The 19,255-nt window shown below is 36.8% G+C and overlaps 1 protein-coding gene across 1 annotated transcript; it reads left to right on the forward strand.

The window, feature by feature from the left end:
- Positions 1-303: 303 nt before the first annotated feature.
- On the forward strand, positions 304-13,545 carry LOC115990890 (fatty acyl-CoA reductase 2-like). Its single transcript, XM_031114657.1, has 9 exons — positions 304-601; positions 8,101-8,204; positions 9,184-9,383; positions 9,524-9,624; positions 9,712-9,922; positions 11,290-11,451; positions 11,652-11,733; positions 11,844-12,241; positions 13,383-13,545. The coding sequence occupies exons 1-9, from the start codon at positions 304-306 to the stop codon at positions 13,543-13,545; spliced, it is 1,719 nt and encodes a 572-aa protein (XP_030970517.1).
- The last annotated feature ends 5,710 nt before the right edge of the window (positions 13,546-19,255 follow it).

Genomic DNA, 19,255 nt, shown 5'->3' on the forward strand with positions numbered 1-19,255 from the left:
CCTATTGTTCATATGGGCCCATTGAATTATTTGGAAAACCACATATGATACAAAACATAGGCTAAGGCCCACCGATTGTGGCTATTGAGACAATGATGGATTATTCAAAGAAAATCACGTGAATTTCATTCCTCACGTAGCTTCATGACATCTACATAAACTCTCCATTCCCTTCATTTTATCTCATCAGCTACAAGATAGTCTCTAGTTATATATAAAGGGGCCCCGAGCTTCTCCATTGTATAGAACATAAGGTACATCTAAATTAAGAAACTTACTGAGGTAGTCTTTTGAAAAATTATAATGAGTTTTCGCCAAAGTTTCATGTCCACGGCATCTGTGCCTTATAAATCCTATTCACGATCTCTCACCAGTACTCATGCAATCCCTTATGGTACTTCAATCCCTGTCCTCACTACCACAAAAAGTTATCATTGCTACCATCACTACAATAGTACCAGAACTTCTGCAACTGGAAGAACTTTTAGAGTGGTTTGTTGCGAAAACAAAGATAATGCCGGAGGTGATAGTATTGGCATTGTTAGTTATTTTCAAGGCAAGAACTATCTTATCACAGGCGCAACTGGATTTCTAGCCAAAGGTATTGCTTTCTTGTGCATTAAGTCTTACATACCTTAAAAACATAAGGCTAATTTGGTTTTTTTTTTTTTTTTTTTTCTTTAATTTTTAATTTTAAAAACATAAAAAAATTTAGAAACTTAATGTTTCTAAGTAGTTATGTTTTTCTTAAACTGAAAACAAAAAAAAAAACAAAAAATAAATTAGTATACCATTAATATTTAACCGGGCCAGCTTTACACTTACGCTCAAAGCCCCATGTTACGTTCACAATAATTTCACAACAATTCTTACTTAGTAAGTTATTATTAGTGATAAAAAAATTGAAGTGAGTGATGAGCTCAAATTTGAATCAATAACAACTTACCACTAAAGATTTTTGTGAAAACTGTTATGAAAACATTGTGAACATAGCATTCCTCAAAAAAATATAAGCGATTTTTGTATAGACCTCCAAAATATTGAACTGTAAACAGTTTCACAAAAAAAAAAAAAAAAATGTTGTAAGTGTGTTGAATAATCATTAATGTAGGGACACGATTCCTGCGCGGCCCAGTGACATCTTAGGGTTCACACGGGAGAGATCCCTCACAATACGATTTGTAGAGAGTGGGCTTGAAAAGCTTGGGCTTGGTCACGGGGGGATGGTCCGGTCTGGATTTCAGAAAGATCCCTGTGGAAAATGGACTGGGCCTAAACGTTTAAAGCCCCGCCATACTGCCACCTCTGAGAATGGGATCCTCGGACTTGATCCGAGGGCCCTTGTGGTCCTTTCCGGCTGTCCAACGGAGGACTTTCTCTGTTCTGTGCATAGATCGTTCCGGCGATCTTCCTCATGAAGTCTCCCTTTTTGCCTCCCCCCGGTAGATTCACTTACTTCTCCTTTTATATTAGTGTGCGTTCGATGTCCTTCGTCCACGTGTAGGGTCAGTCTTTACAAATACTGACATTGGTCCCATCAGTCTAATCCCGGAATTGTTGGGGATGACTTGATAAAGCTGTAGAGTACGGTTCTGCCAGGCATTGGGCCTTATCCAGAAGGGTATTTAGGGTAATCGCCCCAAGGTATTTTGGATTTCCTTACGAATTTATCCCTTTATTCTGGGCGGATTATGGGCCTGCCGAGGACTAGACTGTCCTCGGCTGCCTCCCAAAAATTGGTCCGTACTCGGCGTCATGGAGCTGGGGCCACAGTTCTCCTCGGATTGGGCCCTCGGACTTTCTAAGGGCAAATGGGCCTGGTCCACGAATTGCTGGGCCCCACAATAGCCCCTCAAAACCCTTCTATCCGAATTCCGGATTGGAAAGGAGGGTTTTGGCAAACCCGGGCCCTTAATATGGCCCATTTAGCTTGATCCCGCATTTATGTGAGCGGTTTCTCAGGAAGTCAGGCGGTTTTTGAGGGATTCCTTTTAATCCGCTCGGGATCTGCTCCTTCCGCTTGGATGTCCCAGACGCGCCCTTAATGAATTCCCCTTAATGAGGCTTATTTATATCCAGCGGCTCATTTGATAAGGTGGAGAAGTGGAACGGACGCCTCTTTTTTCTTCAGATTCTTTGGGAAGGTTGAATGCATTTAATGCCATCCGTTCTGCTCTTCCTATAAGAAGGCAAGCAGGAGGCCATCACTTTCGTACTAACTCCCTTCTATTCTTCTAAGATCGCACCAAATGATGAAGAAATCATGCCCCTCTTCTAGACACCATATTCTGATAAAACTTGAAATGGCTCGATCAGGGCAAGGGTGGCGCAGACTTAAGATCTGTCTCGCCTTTCTTTCAGCCAAAATCCGAAGCAGGGACTCGTCGTGTCGAACTCTCGGCGCGACTGAGTCGAGAACAACCAAGACCAGCACCACCCGGCTCCTCATGTGCATACCTAATATGGCACCAACGTGTTAGGAGTCAGGGCTGAGGCAGGGGCTAAGTGCTTCTGCTTCTCCCTCTTTTGCTCCTTGGTGCCCTCCTCCGCTTTCCTCTTATAGTCTTCCCAGCACCAGTTCCGTCCTGGTGCCTTCCCTTTTCCCTCTTTTGCTCCTTTTCTTTCTTTTCGTCCCTTCTCTCTTCTTCTCCTCCTTCTTTACTCATGTCCTCCATCTTCCTCCTTCATCTCCTCCATCTTCTTCATTGATTTCTTCCTTACTATTTCCTTCTCCTTCAATTCTTCTTCCTTCTCCTTCATCCTTTTCCGAAGAAGGTTCTTGTCATGATATGAGCAATGTTGAGGCAGAGACTGAAGAGACCTTGAAGATGAGTTTTAGAAGAAGCCTGACTGTTTACTTCTCTGTACTGCGAGTGTTATCGTTGCTTCAGCAGTTCTCCTTTTGTATAGGCTTGTTTGAGCCCTTTTTCGTACATTGTAATAATCTCTTATATTAATAAAAGTGTTTATTATTTCATTTTGCATATTCCGTTTATGTTTTTGTATATTGGTAAATGCTGCTCGGCTCAATGAGAAAGTCTCTAAACCGATGACAACTAAGACCAAAATACTTGATAATAAAAAGATGTTGCCATAACTCTAATATAAGTGTTTGGCCCACTAAGGCCGACCAGTGAAAAGTAATGATTACCCATGCTGGCCGAGGAGAGAACTGGAGGCTTGATGCCGTGTTTGGGTCCGAGGACCATACAAGACCTTGATTCTATACAAAACTCGTAATAATAATAATTTTTTATACTTGGTTTCCCCATAGGCTTGAGTCCGAGGACCATGCAAGGCCTTGGTTCAGTCCATGACTTGTAATAATAATAATTTTTATACTTGGTTTCCCCATAGGCTTGAGTCCGAGGACCATGCAAGGCCTTGGTTCTGTTTTATTCCTTCTCCTCAGGTATCCCGTACGCGGCCGGGCAGGAGGTTGTCCTCGGCATTAGTTATTACCCGGCGGGGCCCGTAGTCCGTGGGCCATCATGTAGCAAGGGCGTGGGCCGCGGATTTACTAGGCCCACGGGTCATGAGATATTTCCATAATCTATGGCCACGCGGTACTTCTGGGTGTCCCGATGTTCGAGGTGCACCTCGACGAGGCTCCTTTAGTCTTGTCGTTGCAGAGGTTTGTTGGAAGTCGAGCTGGAGACGTTTTGTCTGTAGCGTTCCTCGGGAAGCTGCGCTAATTAAATGCTACCACCCTATCTCCTCAAATAAATAAGAGAGCAAGTTTCTTTGCCTAGGCACCAGCTCCTTAATCTCCTCCTTCAGCTTCCTCCCGCAGCAAGTCATGTTTGAGACAAGGGTCGGGGAAGAAAAACTCTCTCCGCCGCAAGGGCGCCACGTTCTCCTCAAGCTCAGAAGAGTGATATACGGGCAACGAAGGCATAGATTCAAAGAAATATTCCCTTATGACAGAGGGGAGAGGATGTTTCCCACGCTTTTAGTCAAAATCCGAAGCAGGTTCTGGTCATGCCAGATTTTTGGTATGTCCGAAGAAGGAATTTCCACCATCAGCACTGTCTACCTTGCAGCCGGCAAATTTCTGCGGGGGCTTCCCAACTTTCGGCTCCCTGCATCTTCTTTGTAGATGGTGTTAGCCTGAGGTCAGGTTCTTTTGCTGCCTGAGTTTCGGGCATGTGAAAGCGTTGAGGATGAAACGAGGTCTTGAGGCAGTAGCCAACCTCTCCTCTGTGCTACCTGCGTCCTCCCCACTGCGGTGTGAGGCTCAAGTTGGGCTCCTTTGCTGCCGGAGCTATGGGCATGCGAAAGCATGGGGGAAGGGACAAGGCCTCGAAGCAGTAGCCCACGTCTCGTCTGTGCTACCTCCTCGGCCTTCTCTTGCTTCCTTGTAACCTTCCTTTCTATCATGTAGCAAGTTTTATCACAAGTTGATTTCAGCTTTTTGTTGTATGCTGTACTGTTTCTTTGTTCTAATAAGAAAAGAAATTTTGCCTACTTATTTTGAATACTACTCTTTTTGCAACATTATTTTGTGGAAGGGTGTGCTCCCTGTGTCTGTTTCTTCAATGATACTTAGAGCAGGAAGTTTTGAAACATAATCCAATCAGTTCTAATGTACCAACACTACCAAACCTTACGGCGATAACTCATAGCAGGTTTAGCTCAGGAAACTAGCAAAAATAACAATTGAATATTCTGTGATAAGTATGAGAGTACCGTCCAAGGAGTTGACGGAGGGTAAAGAACTCAAATTGTTTCTCAGTTGACGTATTGCCCTACGTCGCATCGATTCCCCTGGTGCTGCAGATCTAAGAGCAGACTTGCGAATCCCCGCAGTTTGGGAACTGACCCAATGGCGAGTGGGGAGCTTTCCTCAGATGAATCCAAATTCTACGTAATGTAGTTTTTCCTTACGAGTAGTTGGTTTTATCATAGGTTTGAGTCCGAGGACCATACAAGACCTTAGTTCTGTCCAAAACTTTTGATTTTCATCTCTTGTACTTGGTTTCCCCATAGGTTTGAGTCCGAGGACCATGCAAGACCTTGGTTCTGTCCAAAACTTACGAGATTTATTTTTTTTGTGTTTGGTTTTCCCCACAGGCTTGAGTCCGTGGACCATGCAAGACCTTAGTTCTGTCCAAACTTTGATTTTCATCTCTTGTGCTTGGTTTCCCCATAGGTTTGAGTCCGAGACCATGCAAGACCTTGGTTCTGTCCAAAGCTTATGAGTTTTCATCTCTTGTGCTTGGTTTCCCCACAGGCTTGAGTCCGTGGACCATGCAAGACCTTGGTTCTGTCCAAAACTTTTTGATTTTCTTGTGCTTGGTTTCCCCATAGGTTTGAGTCCGAGGACCATGCAAGCCTTGGTTTTGTCAAAATTACGAGATTTTTTTTTTGTATTTGGTTTCCCCACAGGCTTGAGTCCGTGGACCATGCAAGGCCTTGGTTCTGTCCAAAATTTTTGATTTTCATCTCTTGTACTTGGTTTCCCCATAGGTTTGAGTCCGAGGACCATGCAAGACCTTGGTTCTGTCCAAAACTTACGAGATTTATTTTTTTGTATTTGGTTTCCCCACAGGCTTGAGTCCGTGGACCATGCAAGGCCTTGGTTCTGTCCAAAACTTTTGATTTCCGTCTCTTGTACTTGGTTTCCCCATAGGCTTGAGTCCGAGGACCATGCAAGGCCTTGGTTCTGTCCAAAACTTGTGATGTTTCTTTCTTGTACTTGGTTTCCCCATAGGCTTGAGTCCGTGGACCATGCAAGGCCTTTGTTCTGTCCAAAACTTTTGGTTTTCATCTCTTGTACTTGGTTTCCCCATAGGTTTGAGTCTGAGGACCATGCAAGACCTTGGTTCTGTCCAAAACTTACGAGATTTATTTTTTTTGTGTTTGGTTTCCCCACAGGCTTGAGTCCGTGGACCATGCAAGGCCTTGGTTCTGTCCAAAACTTTTGATTTTCATCTCTTGTACTTGGTTTCCCCATAGGTTTGAGTCCGAGGACCATGCAAGACCTTGGTTTTGTCCAAAACTTTCGAGACTTATTTTTTTTTGTGTTTGGTTTCCCCACAGGCTTGAGTCCGTGGACCATGCAAGGCCTTGGTTCTGTCCAAAACTTTTGATTTTCATCTCTTGTACTTGGTTTCCCCATAGGTTTGAGTCCGAGGACCATGCAAGACCTTGGTTCTGTCCAAAACTTTCGAGACTTATTTTTTTTGTGTTTGGTTTCCCCACAGGCTTGAGTCCGTGGACCATGCAAGGCCTTGGTTCTGTCCAAAACTTTTGATTTTCATCTCTTGTACTTGGTTTCCCCATAGGTTTGAGTCCGAGGACCATGCAAGACCTTGGTTCTGTCCAAAACTTTCGAGACTTATTTTTTTTGTGTTTGGTTTCCCCACAGGCTTGAGTCCGTGGACCATGCAAGGCCTTGGTTCTGTCCAAAACTTTTGATTTTCATCTCTTGTACTTGGTTTCCCCATAGGTTTGAGTCCGAGGACCATGCAAGACCTTGGTTCTGTCCAAAACTTACGAGATTTATTTTTTTTTGTGTTTGGTTTCCCCACAGGCTTGAGTCCGTGGACCATGCAAGGTCTTGGTTCTGTCCAAAACTTTTGTTTTTCATCTCTTGTACTTGGTTTCCCCATAGGTTTGAGTCCGAGGACCATGCAAGACCTTGGTTCTGTCCAAAACTTACGAGATTTATTTTTTTTGTGTTTGGTTTCCCCACAGGCTTGAGTCCGTGGACCATGCAAGGCCTTGGTTCTGTCCAAAACTTTTGATTTGTTTTTCGGATGTAAGCCCCTAGATCAGGGCGGGGAGAGCCGGCTTGAGGCCAAGAGCCCCTAGGGCTGCCCACGCCATGGGCGCTGCAAGGAGTAGCCCCTAGCAGAAGTTTATGTCGGAACAACAGCTGCACGTCAAAGGAGACGGAGGAAGCTCCGTGGATTTTTGCTTAGTAGAGAGTTGACTCCACCGCCACCTGCGCCAAGCGCGCATGCTTCCCACAGACGGCGCCAATTGTAAGGACACGATTCCTGCGCGGCCCAGTGACATTTTCGGGTTCACGCGGGAGAGATCCCTCACAATACGATTTGTAGAGAGTGGGCTTGAAAAGCTTGGGCTTGGTCACGGGGGGATGGTCCGGTCTGGATTTCAGAAAGATCCCTGTGGAAAATGGACTGGGCCTAAACGTTTAAAGCCCCGCCATACTGCCACCTCTGAGAATGGGATCCTCGGACTTGATCCGAGGGCCCTTGTGGTCCTTTCCGGCTGTCCAACGGAGGACTTTCTCTGTTCTGTGCATAGATCGTTCCGGCGATCTTCCTCATGAAGTCTCCCTTTTTGCCTCCCCCCGGTAGATTCACTTACTTCTCCTTTTATATTAGTGTGCGTTCGATGTCCTTCGTCCACGTGTAGGGTCAGTCTTTACAAATACTGACATTGGTCCCATCAGTCTAATCCCGGAATTGTTGGGGATGACTTGATAAAGCTGTAGAGTACGGTTCTGCCAGGCATTGGGCCTTATCCAGAAGGGTATTTAGGGTAATCGCCCCAAGGTATTTTGGATTTCCTTACGAATTTATCCCTTTATTCTGGGCGGATTATGGGCCTGCCGAGGACTAGACTGTCCTCGGCTGCCTCCCAAAAATTGGTCCGTACTCGGCGTCATGGAGCTGGGGCCACAGTTCTCCTCGGATTGGGCCCTCGGACTTTCTAAGGGCAAATGGGCCTGGTCCACGAATTGCTGGGCCCCACAATTAACTATCAATTTTTCTAATAACTTAAGGCTTTGATTTAATAATGATATTTGTGCTACAATAATTTTATTCTTAAGCTCCTGAAGGAGATTTATTGATTGGCTCCTGCAATAAGTTAGGATACCTAGATTGTTGAACTTATTGTGCCCACGTTTGTTTTACTCTACTACATATCTAGATTATTCTAAATATCATATGATACAACATCTTGTTAGTGGAAAAAACTTAGGTAGTCACTCTGAATTCTCACAAAGGGTGTGGGCCCCATGATGGGACCCATGGGGCTCACCTTTTTGTGAGAGCCCAGAACAGTACTCCGAAACTACTTAAGAATTTCCCCTTGTTAGTTTATCTAACATATTCAGTTGTGCAGCTTTTATTGAGAAGATTTTACGTACAGTACCTGATGTGGGGAAAATCTTTCTCTTGATCAAGGCAAAGAATAAAGAAGCTGCTATGCACAGACTTGAAACTGAAGTATGATACATATAATGATTTACTTTTTGTTTCTTTATGTGTGTGTTCATAGTGGACAGACTGAAAAATGAAGTATGCTGTGTAAAGATGCTTGTTACGTTTTTGTTTTTGTTTTTGTTTTTTTGGTGTTTGAGCATAGTTAATTAAACCCTATTCAATCTGGTCTGTTGGATCAATAATTCAGTGAACTTGTATCTAATTTGGTACAGTTGTTTAACTAGTACAATCTAATAAAATCCAACAATTTTTAGTTACCCGGGCAACTCAAACAACTTGTTTTCAACTAGCTGATTTTGTAATTTTAAACAAATTTACCTTAATAAGTTCATTACAATATTGTTTCCAAGTTTAGAGTGTGGCGAAAATGAAAGATTTTAAAGTGAAGATAATGTTGGACTTTTCAATAAAGATAGTGTTTCAAATTTTAGCTTAGATCGCAATTCATAGGATGAGCAATTAGTGAGATATGATATAAGCATAGAATATGACTTTTGAGTTTAAGATATGTTGTTATTACTATAATTTTAAGACATGGTGTAATAAAATTTTATTCAGCAAAGACTTGACTAAAATTCTATGACATTTTTTTTTAATTTCAATATTTTTCGGAATTTACTTTTGAAACCTTGAGTTTGGATTATTTAGTGGCTACTTATTTACACCTAATTTTGATTAAAAATTTAGGCATGCCTATCGTAAATTTATTTTAATTTTACATATTTGTTTTATGATTTTGCAAACTTATTTAAATTATTTAATTTTTTATTTAGTCATATGGATCAACTGGTAGCCCACTAGTTGAATCAGTGACAAAATAACCCAATAATTGAACAAGTGACCTAATGACTTGGCTCTTAAACTGAGTTAGTGTCCAGTCGAGGTTTATATAATAACTATGTGTTTGAGTATATTTTTCTATAAAATAAAAGAACTTCTAAATCTTTGTTGATGATCTCAGAGATTTAATTATGGTGATTAGATTTTAGATTCGGAACTTTTCAAGTGCTTGGAACAAATGCATGGGAAATCCTTTAAGGCTTTCATGATGAGGAAGCTGGTTCCAGTAGCTGGGAATGTTTGTGAATCCAATCTGGGGATGGATCCCTATACAACTAATGAAATCGCAAAGGAAGTTGATGTGATCATAAATTCAGCCGCCAATACAACTTTAGACGAAAGGTTTCACTCCATCTAGCTTGAATGTGCATTTCTTTTTAAAAGGTTGTTTTAACATATTTTTTTTTGTTTTCTTGGTGTTCTCATAAAATTGAATCTTAAATTGTTGTTATATATATATATATATATATATATATATATAGGTATGATGTTGCTCTCAACACCAACACAAAAGGACCTTCCCGACTCCTAGGTTTTGCAAAGAAGTGCAAAAAACTTAGCCTTTTCTTGCATGTATCAACTGGTATGCAACTAAGCATAAGCTGCTCTAAAGATAAATATATACATTAATATCATAGCAATGATTTTTTAGTGTTGCTTTGTTACACAGCATATGTCAATGGGGAGAGACAAGGATTAATTATGGAGAAACCTTTCCACATAGGACAGACAATAGCAGAGGAAAGTGCCAAGTCAGAAACCCTTCCAAAATCTATCCCAGTGTTGGATATCATTGCTGAAATAGAAATGGCTTCAGATTTGAAATTATTTGTGCATGAAAATATTGTTGCTCAAAAGATGATAGAATTGGGTTTGCAAAGGTAACGAACTATGCTTTAATGTTCAATTAGAAATGCAACATTAATCAGTCAAAACCAAGATCCAAGAAAATCATCCTTTAAGGTTCCATACTTTTTCGAGGCGGAAATTATATATAAGGAAAAAAAAAATTCTACATTTTTTTTTTTTTTGGATAGAAAAAAAAATTTTCCTACCTAATGCAGGCAAAAAGCTACAATTTGCAAAACGTGCACGTCTATTTCAACAAATAAGCATTAAATCCACAGGAATTTACTTAAATCTATGAGAACTCTGGAATCCACACCCAAAAAAAAAAAAAAAGAGGGGGAAAAATATTTTAGAACATGTTAATAAAAGACTAAATGCCTAGTGGGTTATGATCACTAATTTATTAAAAAAGAAGTTACATAACGGTTAGGAGTAAGGTGGTCGATACCATACCATACCGGCTGATATCACCGGTATGTACTACACCAGTACATGCACTGGTATTGAAACGTCAATGTTTCGTACTAATTTAAATACTAGTCATACCGACCGATTTTGGGTGTTTCGGTTGGTACAGTAATAAGCTTGCTTCTCTTTTTTTTTTTCTTTTTTTTTTTTTTTTTTTTTTTTTTTTTTTTTCAATTTTGTAATTTTTGAATTTTTGTAAGAATAGAATGGTAACTTATTTGCATTAACTTATTAGAATTATTTGTTTTCTTAGTATGCTAAAGTCTAAAGTCTAAAACCATGAATAATTTGTTCTGAATTGAGGTAATGTTTTATGGTAAACTTTTATTTTTATTATAATATATATATATATATATATATATATATATATAAGTATATTTGTAAATATAAAAAATAGTAGTAAACCCGAAACGGTACACCGATATTAACAAGTACCAAAATTTATTGTTCCATTGGTTAAACCAGTATAGCTTTCGATATAGGATTAACTCCCTTGGTTAGGAGACCCATTAAACCCTAGAAAACCTTAGTTCATGTTAAGCATGAAATTAAGCTTAAAAAATATGAAAATCTTTCTAAGAATGGTAAAGTTGTGAAAATCACATAATAAGATACTATTGACCATGGAAAATGTTCCAATGCCTTATTTTTACTTTTTTAAAAACTAATTACAATATGAAAAATTACCATAAATAAAAAGTTCATCTAATAATCGAATGTTTAAATGAACGGAATTTGCCCAAAAAGCAAAGTAGGTCATGATAAAAAGCAATGAGTTTCAATCTTCATGAGTCATGACAATTTCGTCCAGGTCATATAATTCCATTGCTAAGCCGGTAGATTTCTATTAGTTTTAACATCCATAAGCTTAATTGCAAGTTTGTCAGTGCTCATGCTCACCTAATCAATATACTCTTTGTCACTATAATAGAGCAAAAATCTTTGGATGGCAAAACACTTATTTGTTCACCAAGGCCATGGGAGAGATGCTATTAAATAGCATGAGAGGAGATATTCCACTAGTCATCATCCGCCCAAGTATAATTGAGAGCTCCATCAAAGAGCCTTTCCCAGGATGGATACAGGGAAGCAGGTACTTTAATATTTTAACCTTCACAAAAATATATTCTCTTTGAAGCTTGCTAGAATAACGCTTTACATATGTTAAATTCACCATTTCTTAACAATTATAATTTTTAGGATAACTAGTAATTTAATAAAATTCCTTCAATATCATATATAATTAACTATACCTTTCTTGTTTTCTTAATTATATATACATAAACAAATCAGAATGTTGGATCCATTGATCTTATCCTATGGTAAAGGCTGGCTCCCAGGATTTCTTGGAGACCCAAAAGCAGTTATAGACGTGGTAATTTGCTACCCTTCTTTTTTTTTTTCGCATTATTAATTGGTTTGATATACCATACAATTCTTTTTCTTTTTCAGTTTTCACTAAGAATTGAATCATGAATGCTTTAGGTTCCTTTGGACATGGTTGTCAACGCGTCCATAGCAGCCATAGCAAAGCATGGGATAGCTGCGAAACCTGAATTAAATGTCTACCACGTTGGGTCATCTGCTGTAAACCCGCTTTTGGTTCATGATTTATTCAAGTTTTCTTGCAATCACTTCACTTGTTCTCCATTAATGAACTCGGAAAGGACAAACATACGCATCAATGAAATGAAGTTTTTCAATTCAATGGACAATTTCGCCTCTTACATTTCGGATGAAATAGCTCAAAGAAGTGGACTAATGGATACAACCATTACAGACTCTAAGTTGCGAGGCAAGCTGGAAATAAAACGCAAGAAGATAGTGGAGCATGTTGTTCACTTGGCTAAAATTTATGAGCCATATATGGTCGATAGGGGAAGGTAATATCTTTAATTTTGGAATATATGCTCACACGCACACGTATTATTGTGACTCTAATTCATTCATTTCAGCATTTGACAATAAGATGTTGAGAACTAGGACTAAAAAAAAAACATAACAATAAATAAGTGAATAATGGGATGTTTCAAGGCCAACCACAAATAAATTCCTCAAGTCACCTAAGCAAGAATCATATAAGTGCTTAGGACTTTTCAAAATTTTTAAATCGTCACAAGAATTGACACATTATTAGTAGTAAATTTTCACAAATGAATGAATTAACCAGGGTAAATAGTATAAAGCTTCTTTTGAAACTTGGCTTGTATGTCTCCAATTTATTTCTCAATTGCATACTATATAGAGCATTTGTCCACGTACATTACATTAAAATACTATTCATTATCTACAGAAGTAGTAATAACCTCCTCTCCAAGCTTACATCTACGGACAATACCAACCAAAATTGATTATCAATAATAGGTATTACAACTATAAATAAACTCTCACAAAAGAAATCTCAAACATAAACTACCCTAATTAAGCACCCAAAGATATTGATATATATGTTCACATTAAAACAGTAGAGTCCAGACAAAGCTTAGTCTTTACAAGACAAAACTTTGCAATATGAGATTGGCACAAGGCAAAACTTTGCTCCTAAGCCTCACACACAAAATTTAGCTACACCACCGCCTCATTTATCGGGATTGGCACACCTCCTTGCTTTTCCTTTTCAATAATGGGATTACCATCTTTGATCAAATTAGTGCACATCTTTAATATTCTTATAATCAATGTGAAATTTCAAAATCAGTAAGTAATTTTCTAAACTTCACCTATCATGGGCGTGACTTAACAAAAACAATAGGTTTCTATAAACTGTACTCTAAAACCACCATCCAAATCAAAGGCACAATTGATTGTTATTGATCTTAAATCAGAATAAAACTAATTATAGACATAACTAGTCTTTAGAAAGTCCAAGGTGATTGCAATCCATACATCACTTTGTGTGTTTGCTCAAAATTCTTTCTGCTTATTTCACTAATGTTATAATTAAGCCCATAACATTGTTGCTTTCCTCTAGTTATTACTTACGAATGATTTGTTGAGCTACGGTTACAAATGATTTGCTACCAGGTTTGACAATCAAAATACCCAGAAATTGATGGAAGGCATGTCACTGGGAGAGATGAGGGACTTTGGATTCAACGTAGGCAGCATAAACTGGGAGGATTACATATTGAATGTTCATATTCCAGGTTTTAGAAGGCATGTATTGAAAGGAAGACTTGCATTCTAATATTTATTCTTTTGTTACCAGGATCCCCGTACCTTGATAGGGTGTTGGGGATTCTTGCATTTGCGTTTATTGTACCACTTGAATATTGTCCAGAGAAGACTATTTAGTCTGTGATACGTGCATTATCATTCTCAAATTAATATTGGGATTCCTTTACAAATAATAATAATAAAGTAACATTGGGATGATTAATCTTGTGTGATGTGTCATGTCTTGGATGGAAGAGTACTACAATTTTTTTTTAAGAAACAAACACATACACCCGAAACCTAATATAGCAGAATGGGTCTCTAGTCGCATGGAGGTTTCATTTGTTGCAAGTGACACACTCGAACAAGGACGGTAGGTTAGCTAGCGTGTAAACGGTCTTGAGTGAGTCAACCGAGGTCACTGGCATGCAGTCGAATCTGTTTCTGTGTGGTGGTTGAAGATGGTCTGTGACGAGGGATCTCCTACCAGTGTTCTACTTTGCATTTCAAAATATTAGAAGATATATTCAAACTTCAAAGAATTAATATTATTATTGTCAGTGAATCTCTTGAGATACTGAGAAACTCTTCTATTAATCATAAACATCAAAGAATATTATTATTGTCGGTGAATCTCTTGAGCTATTAAGAAACTCTTTTATTAATCATAAACATTGACTCACTTCAAAAAAAAAAAAAAAAAAAAAAAAAATCATAAACATTAACTTACCTAAATCTATATCTATATTTATGTATATCTAAAAGTTGAAACCTAGTATTTGTATTGTTATTTCTGTTGAGTCATATCAGTGACCATATTATTACTTTCTTTCCATTAATAAACAAAATTATTTTATTTTCACTCTTTTTATATTAGTCTTTTAATTATTCCATAGTTTTCACTTTTCACCTCAGCTTCCATAACATCCCTGACTTCCTATCTACATTATTTTCAACTTCTCATGTAAGTTGAAGGTAATCCTAATATTTGTAGTTCTATGTTTTTGCGTGTTTGATAAAATGATCATAAGAAGTGTTTGATAAAATGATCATAAGAAGGATTAAAAAAAAAGGTGGTCATGTTCATGGAGAAGAACAAATAGGAAGAACAAATGTTGAAGACTACTGTTATGTTAATAAACTTCATTCATAAATGGGTTTTCAACTCTAAGAAAAATCCCTAAGTTGTGTTTCATTGGATTTATTGTAACAATGAAGGTAATAAAAAGAATATTAGGCAACAATAATTTTGATTCATCGTCCTCTTCTCCATTAACATATGTTAGTACCTCACTTTTGCAACCAGTGACGTCCTAAGCATCTGGGTCCCTGAAAAATTTACACTATCTCCAAAACTAGAGCCGAAATTCTTCGTCGATCAGCTTCAATGAAAAGAAAGCAAGGAACCAATATTTGATAAAGAATTCAAATGTTCTAGCAGTTGTGGGTTTTTCTTTTCTTTACCATTGAGATTTCAAAAGCTGAAATAAAGAACAAAGATTTGCATAATTTATACTTCATATTGGGATGCATCTCACCAAAAAAGTGACAAGACATATAATATACATACTTATATTACAAATAATCTTTATTTTCATTATCCACATCTTCTTTGCCAAAATATAATAAACTATGTAAAAATTGTGACTCTAATAATAATATAGTAGTTTAGTAAAAACAAGTCAAAGTCCTTTCTAAAATGGTTTGCCAAATATAGAAGTTATCAAAAATTATAAGAATGTCTCTTTGTTTGCCTAGGTTTATTTGTTATTTGATGTATAATAATTGTAAAATTACATTTCAAAAATTGTGTATATGTCTCTATATTTTTTGTTTAGTCAACTTTATTAATTTTTTAGAAATTTAATATATTATTTATGTTTTAATTAATTACGAAATCATCTTTTTAAACCATGAATTTTAAAGATGATCCAATATATAAAGTCATTATCAATATGTTTTTTTTATTCAACAAAAGTAAAATTTTATGATTCACAATTTGATCCAACGATCTAAAGATCCTATAATATTTACATAATTGGATACCAATTTTAACAACCTTGTAGACAAACATAGATCAAATCAACATATATATATATATATATATTTATATAAATAAACGAAACGTTTGACTTTTTGTTGACCAATACCTATTGCATCACCTGGCTACATAAATTAATGCCACATATACATTTAAATAAACAGAACTGTTGTGTCTTTTCATTTTTCAATAAACATATTTTTGGTCAATAAACACTTTTTCATTCGATATGCACATTTTCGGTCAATAGACACATTTTGGTATATCCAATATTAAGGATTATGACATTTTAATAGACACCTTTTAGTATATCAAATTTGAAAGGTTATGACATTTCTTACATATATTATCACGCCCCAAACACCAAAAGGTCCAAAGCATGAGAAAGACGTCTCAAGTACCTGTAATTTTTTTTTTTTTTTTCCTTTTTGACAATTCAATCCACATAAATCCTATCAAGTGCCAACATCAAGAATTATCATGATAATCTCATAGAATATACTCTCAGAGTAAGTCAGAGCTCTAAGCATTAATTACAAGGACCATTGGCCACAAAAGAATAGAGGTCTGAATAAAACAATTACATAACAACAACTTGTCTCATCAGTGGAAATACAGTTATAACCACTATAACATACAAAAAAATGAGTCAAGCCTAGTCTAAGATGTACACCATCTAATATATCCATTACAAAAATTCAGCCCCCATCAGTAGTTAGTCTAACTACTATTAGCCACCAAAAAGCTGTCTCAAAAGATTGTTGCCTACTTTGAAAAGTTTATAAAAAATAATGGAACGAGACAGAGCCCAGTAAGTAGCACATTAATGGGGGTGGGGGAAATGCAAGTTTCATCTTCAATAATAATAATATGATAAGAATGATTAAATAATGAAATACAAAGTTTCTCAAAGTAAATACCTTGAAACTATATATTATAATCTGTGAGTACTAACAATATAATTTCCAAAGTCATAAAATCTAACATACGGTAATTTATCATAAATATACCATACTACCACATAAACTGGTCAGAGGATCCACCTATTCACAATTGGCATGATATTATCCTCTCTGGTATGTAGACTCTTGGTCCCATGGACAGTAGCCTCACCCATACCCTCAAGGTTTTTCTCTCCCCCCATGAGCAGCAGAGAGAACGCGTCAAATAGGACCTCTCTTGCATGTGGTCTCTTGGCCCCATGGATAGCAACCTCACCCATACACAATCAAGGAACCTCTTCCCCCCATGGACAGCAGGGAAGAACGCGTCATCCAAAGTGAAAGGATACTGACCTAAATTTGATTCCATTGTTACAAAGACTACGGAAACCAAATCGGGTGATCACTAGAAAATCACACATGGCATGGTATTAAAACCACATAAGCTCACATGTTACATTACTTTGAAACACATAGTTCACATCCAGGTAGTTTCAGAAAACCTTAAATAATCTAACTTCTACAAAGTTTGTAAGGTTTTCAAACTTCATTCTTGTCAAAATATTTTCTAACAATTTCTCAAATAATACAAGAAAAAATAAGCATCTTTAAATTTTTCAATACACCATAAAATCAATGATTTTCTTATCAAAGATTAAATAAAAGATGCTCATTTTTCCATATCAACAATTCATGCATTTCCCCAAATGCAATACCAAATATGATGCATTTTTTATATATAGTAAGGGTCACAACACAATACTTTTAAAAAAGCATATATCCATATATATCATTTTCCAAAATGTGTTTGACTCAAAAACAGCATTTATAAGACATGGTTATTTTCCAAAAATACCCATTAAAAAGCTACTTACCTTGCAACCGCAAAATCCTAATTCTCCAAGCTCCAAGGGGAGATTAGCTAGAACCTAAACAATGTCAAGCAAATCTATCACAATGAGCACAAAGCTTGAAATTGTATCTAACTACAAATTAGGAATTGCCAAGTAAGAACTTAATTAGGCAAGCCTAGTATTCAACCTCACATGTAATGTATTCTACTTCCAAAATTTCTCAAAACACTTTAATTTGCAAGGCATAGACTCCCATTTATACTCATAAATCTTTCAAGGTGTCATATCTAACATCAAAACCTCCACACTTTACAAGTGCTTCCCACAAGATTTTTATAACATCATCAAGTGACCCATGACACCAAAATCATAATTTTCTCCAAGACAACAATTTAAATCTTTAACTAGCTCCAAATAATCAATAAAAAATTATATTCATCATCTATCACATGTTATAACTCAAAACCTCTAAATTTTCACCATAACAAGCCTTAGATAGCCATCATTGTAAAAATCATGAACTCACTCATCAAATACATCCAGCAAGACCAAAACCCATACATATAAACACAAGAATATCATTTCCAAAGCTCTTAAATCATGTGAATAACATTATTAAAGATTGGGTAAAATAACCTCAAATAAGAACATAATACCCATAAAAAAAGATTTGAACTTTACCTCAAATAAAATGATGAAGATGCTTTAGAGTTCCTGAGTATTTTTCTGGTGATCTTGTCGGAAAAAATGATGGTGAGATGGTGTGGTTTGGAGTGGAGGCCGGCGGGTGAGTGTGTGTGTGTGTGTGTGTTTCAGTAAAATGAAAAGAGAGAAAATGAAAGAAAGAAAAGAGAGAGCTGGCCAAAAGAGAGAAGAGAGGTGAGTGAAAATGAGTGGATGAGAATGATGGGTAGTGGGGTTAGGTGGGGGGCACACGTGGTCCACAAAAATGCTGACTTACATTTTTTTTTTTTTTAAACTGACGGGATGTTACATATATTAAATAAAATAACATATATTACAACCCATCTTATATGTACCTTTATATACAACACAAATTATTCTAGAGACACAACATTTTGTCTCTTTTCCTTCCCACAAAAAACTAATAAATAAAATAATATCTAATTAATAAAACTTTGTACTTTTCTTTCAATATATATATATATATATATATATAATTTCATGCATTTCTTTTTACCACTTCAACTAAAAAATAATGGATTTTTCTTCCCAGAAACTCATTTAATAGCTATTCTCGTTCATCGCATGAGTTTGTGACTAGCATATATAAAAATAGAAACCTCATACAAGAGTGCATGAGATCCTGCCATGTAATTTTGCATTTAATATTTTAAGTATTAAAAAAAAAAAGCAAAAATAATGATAATTAAAGACTAATAGTAATAACTAACCAAATAAGGTTCTAGGAAGAGATAGAGGGACACGAAAATGTTGTGGATTATTAAATGAAATGAAATATTTCAGTATTACCAAAATAAAAGACCTGAGATTGACAAAGCATTTGTAAGAGAGTGAAAGAAGAATCTGTGGGGCCTCTACCACTACCAAGCCATTGAAACCCCCTATAAGTAATTTTTTTTTCTTTTTAAATTATGGGCTTAAATATGATTTAGGCTTGGGTAATTTGGTTGAACAGGTTTTTTTTTTTTTTTTTTTTTTTGGGGGGGGGGGTATAAAAGTGGAGAGAATCTTTAGTGCGCAATATAAAATCATATTCTACTATGGTTTTAAATCATTTATAAGACACTGCATACACACTTGCCCACTCCATGTCTTAATATTTCATTATTGATGAGTGAAAGATGGTGAGAGAGTTGGGTATACTTTCATTTCATGGTATACAATCTATGAACACAACACAAATTAGTTGATTTTTATGGT

This window comes from Quercus lobata, chromosome 5 (genome assembly GCF_001633185.2).
Source record: "Quercus lobata isolate SW786 chromosome 5, ValleyOak3.0 Primary Assembly, whole genome shotgun sequence".
NCBI classification, from domain to species: domain Eukaryota; kingdom Viridiplantae; phylum Streptophyta; class Magnoliopsida; order Fagales; family Fagaceae; genus Quercus; species Quercus lobata.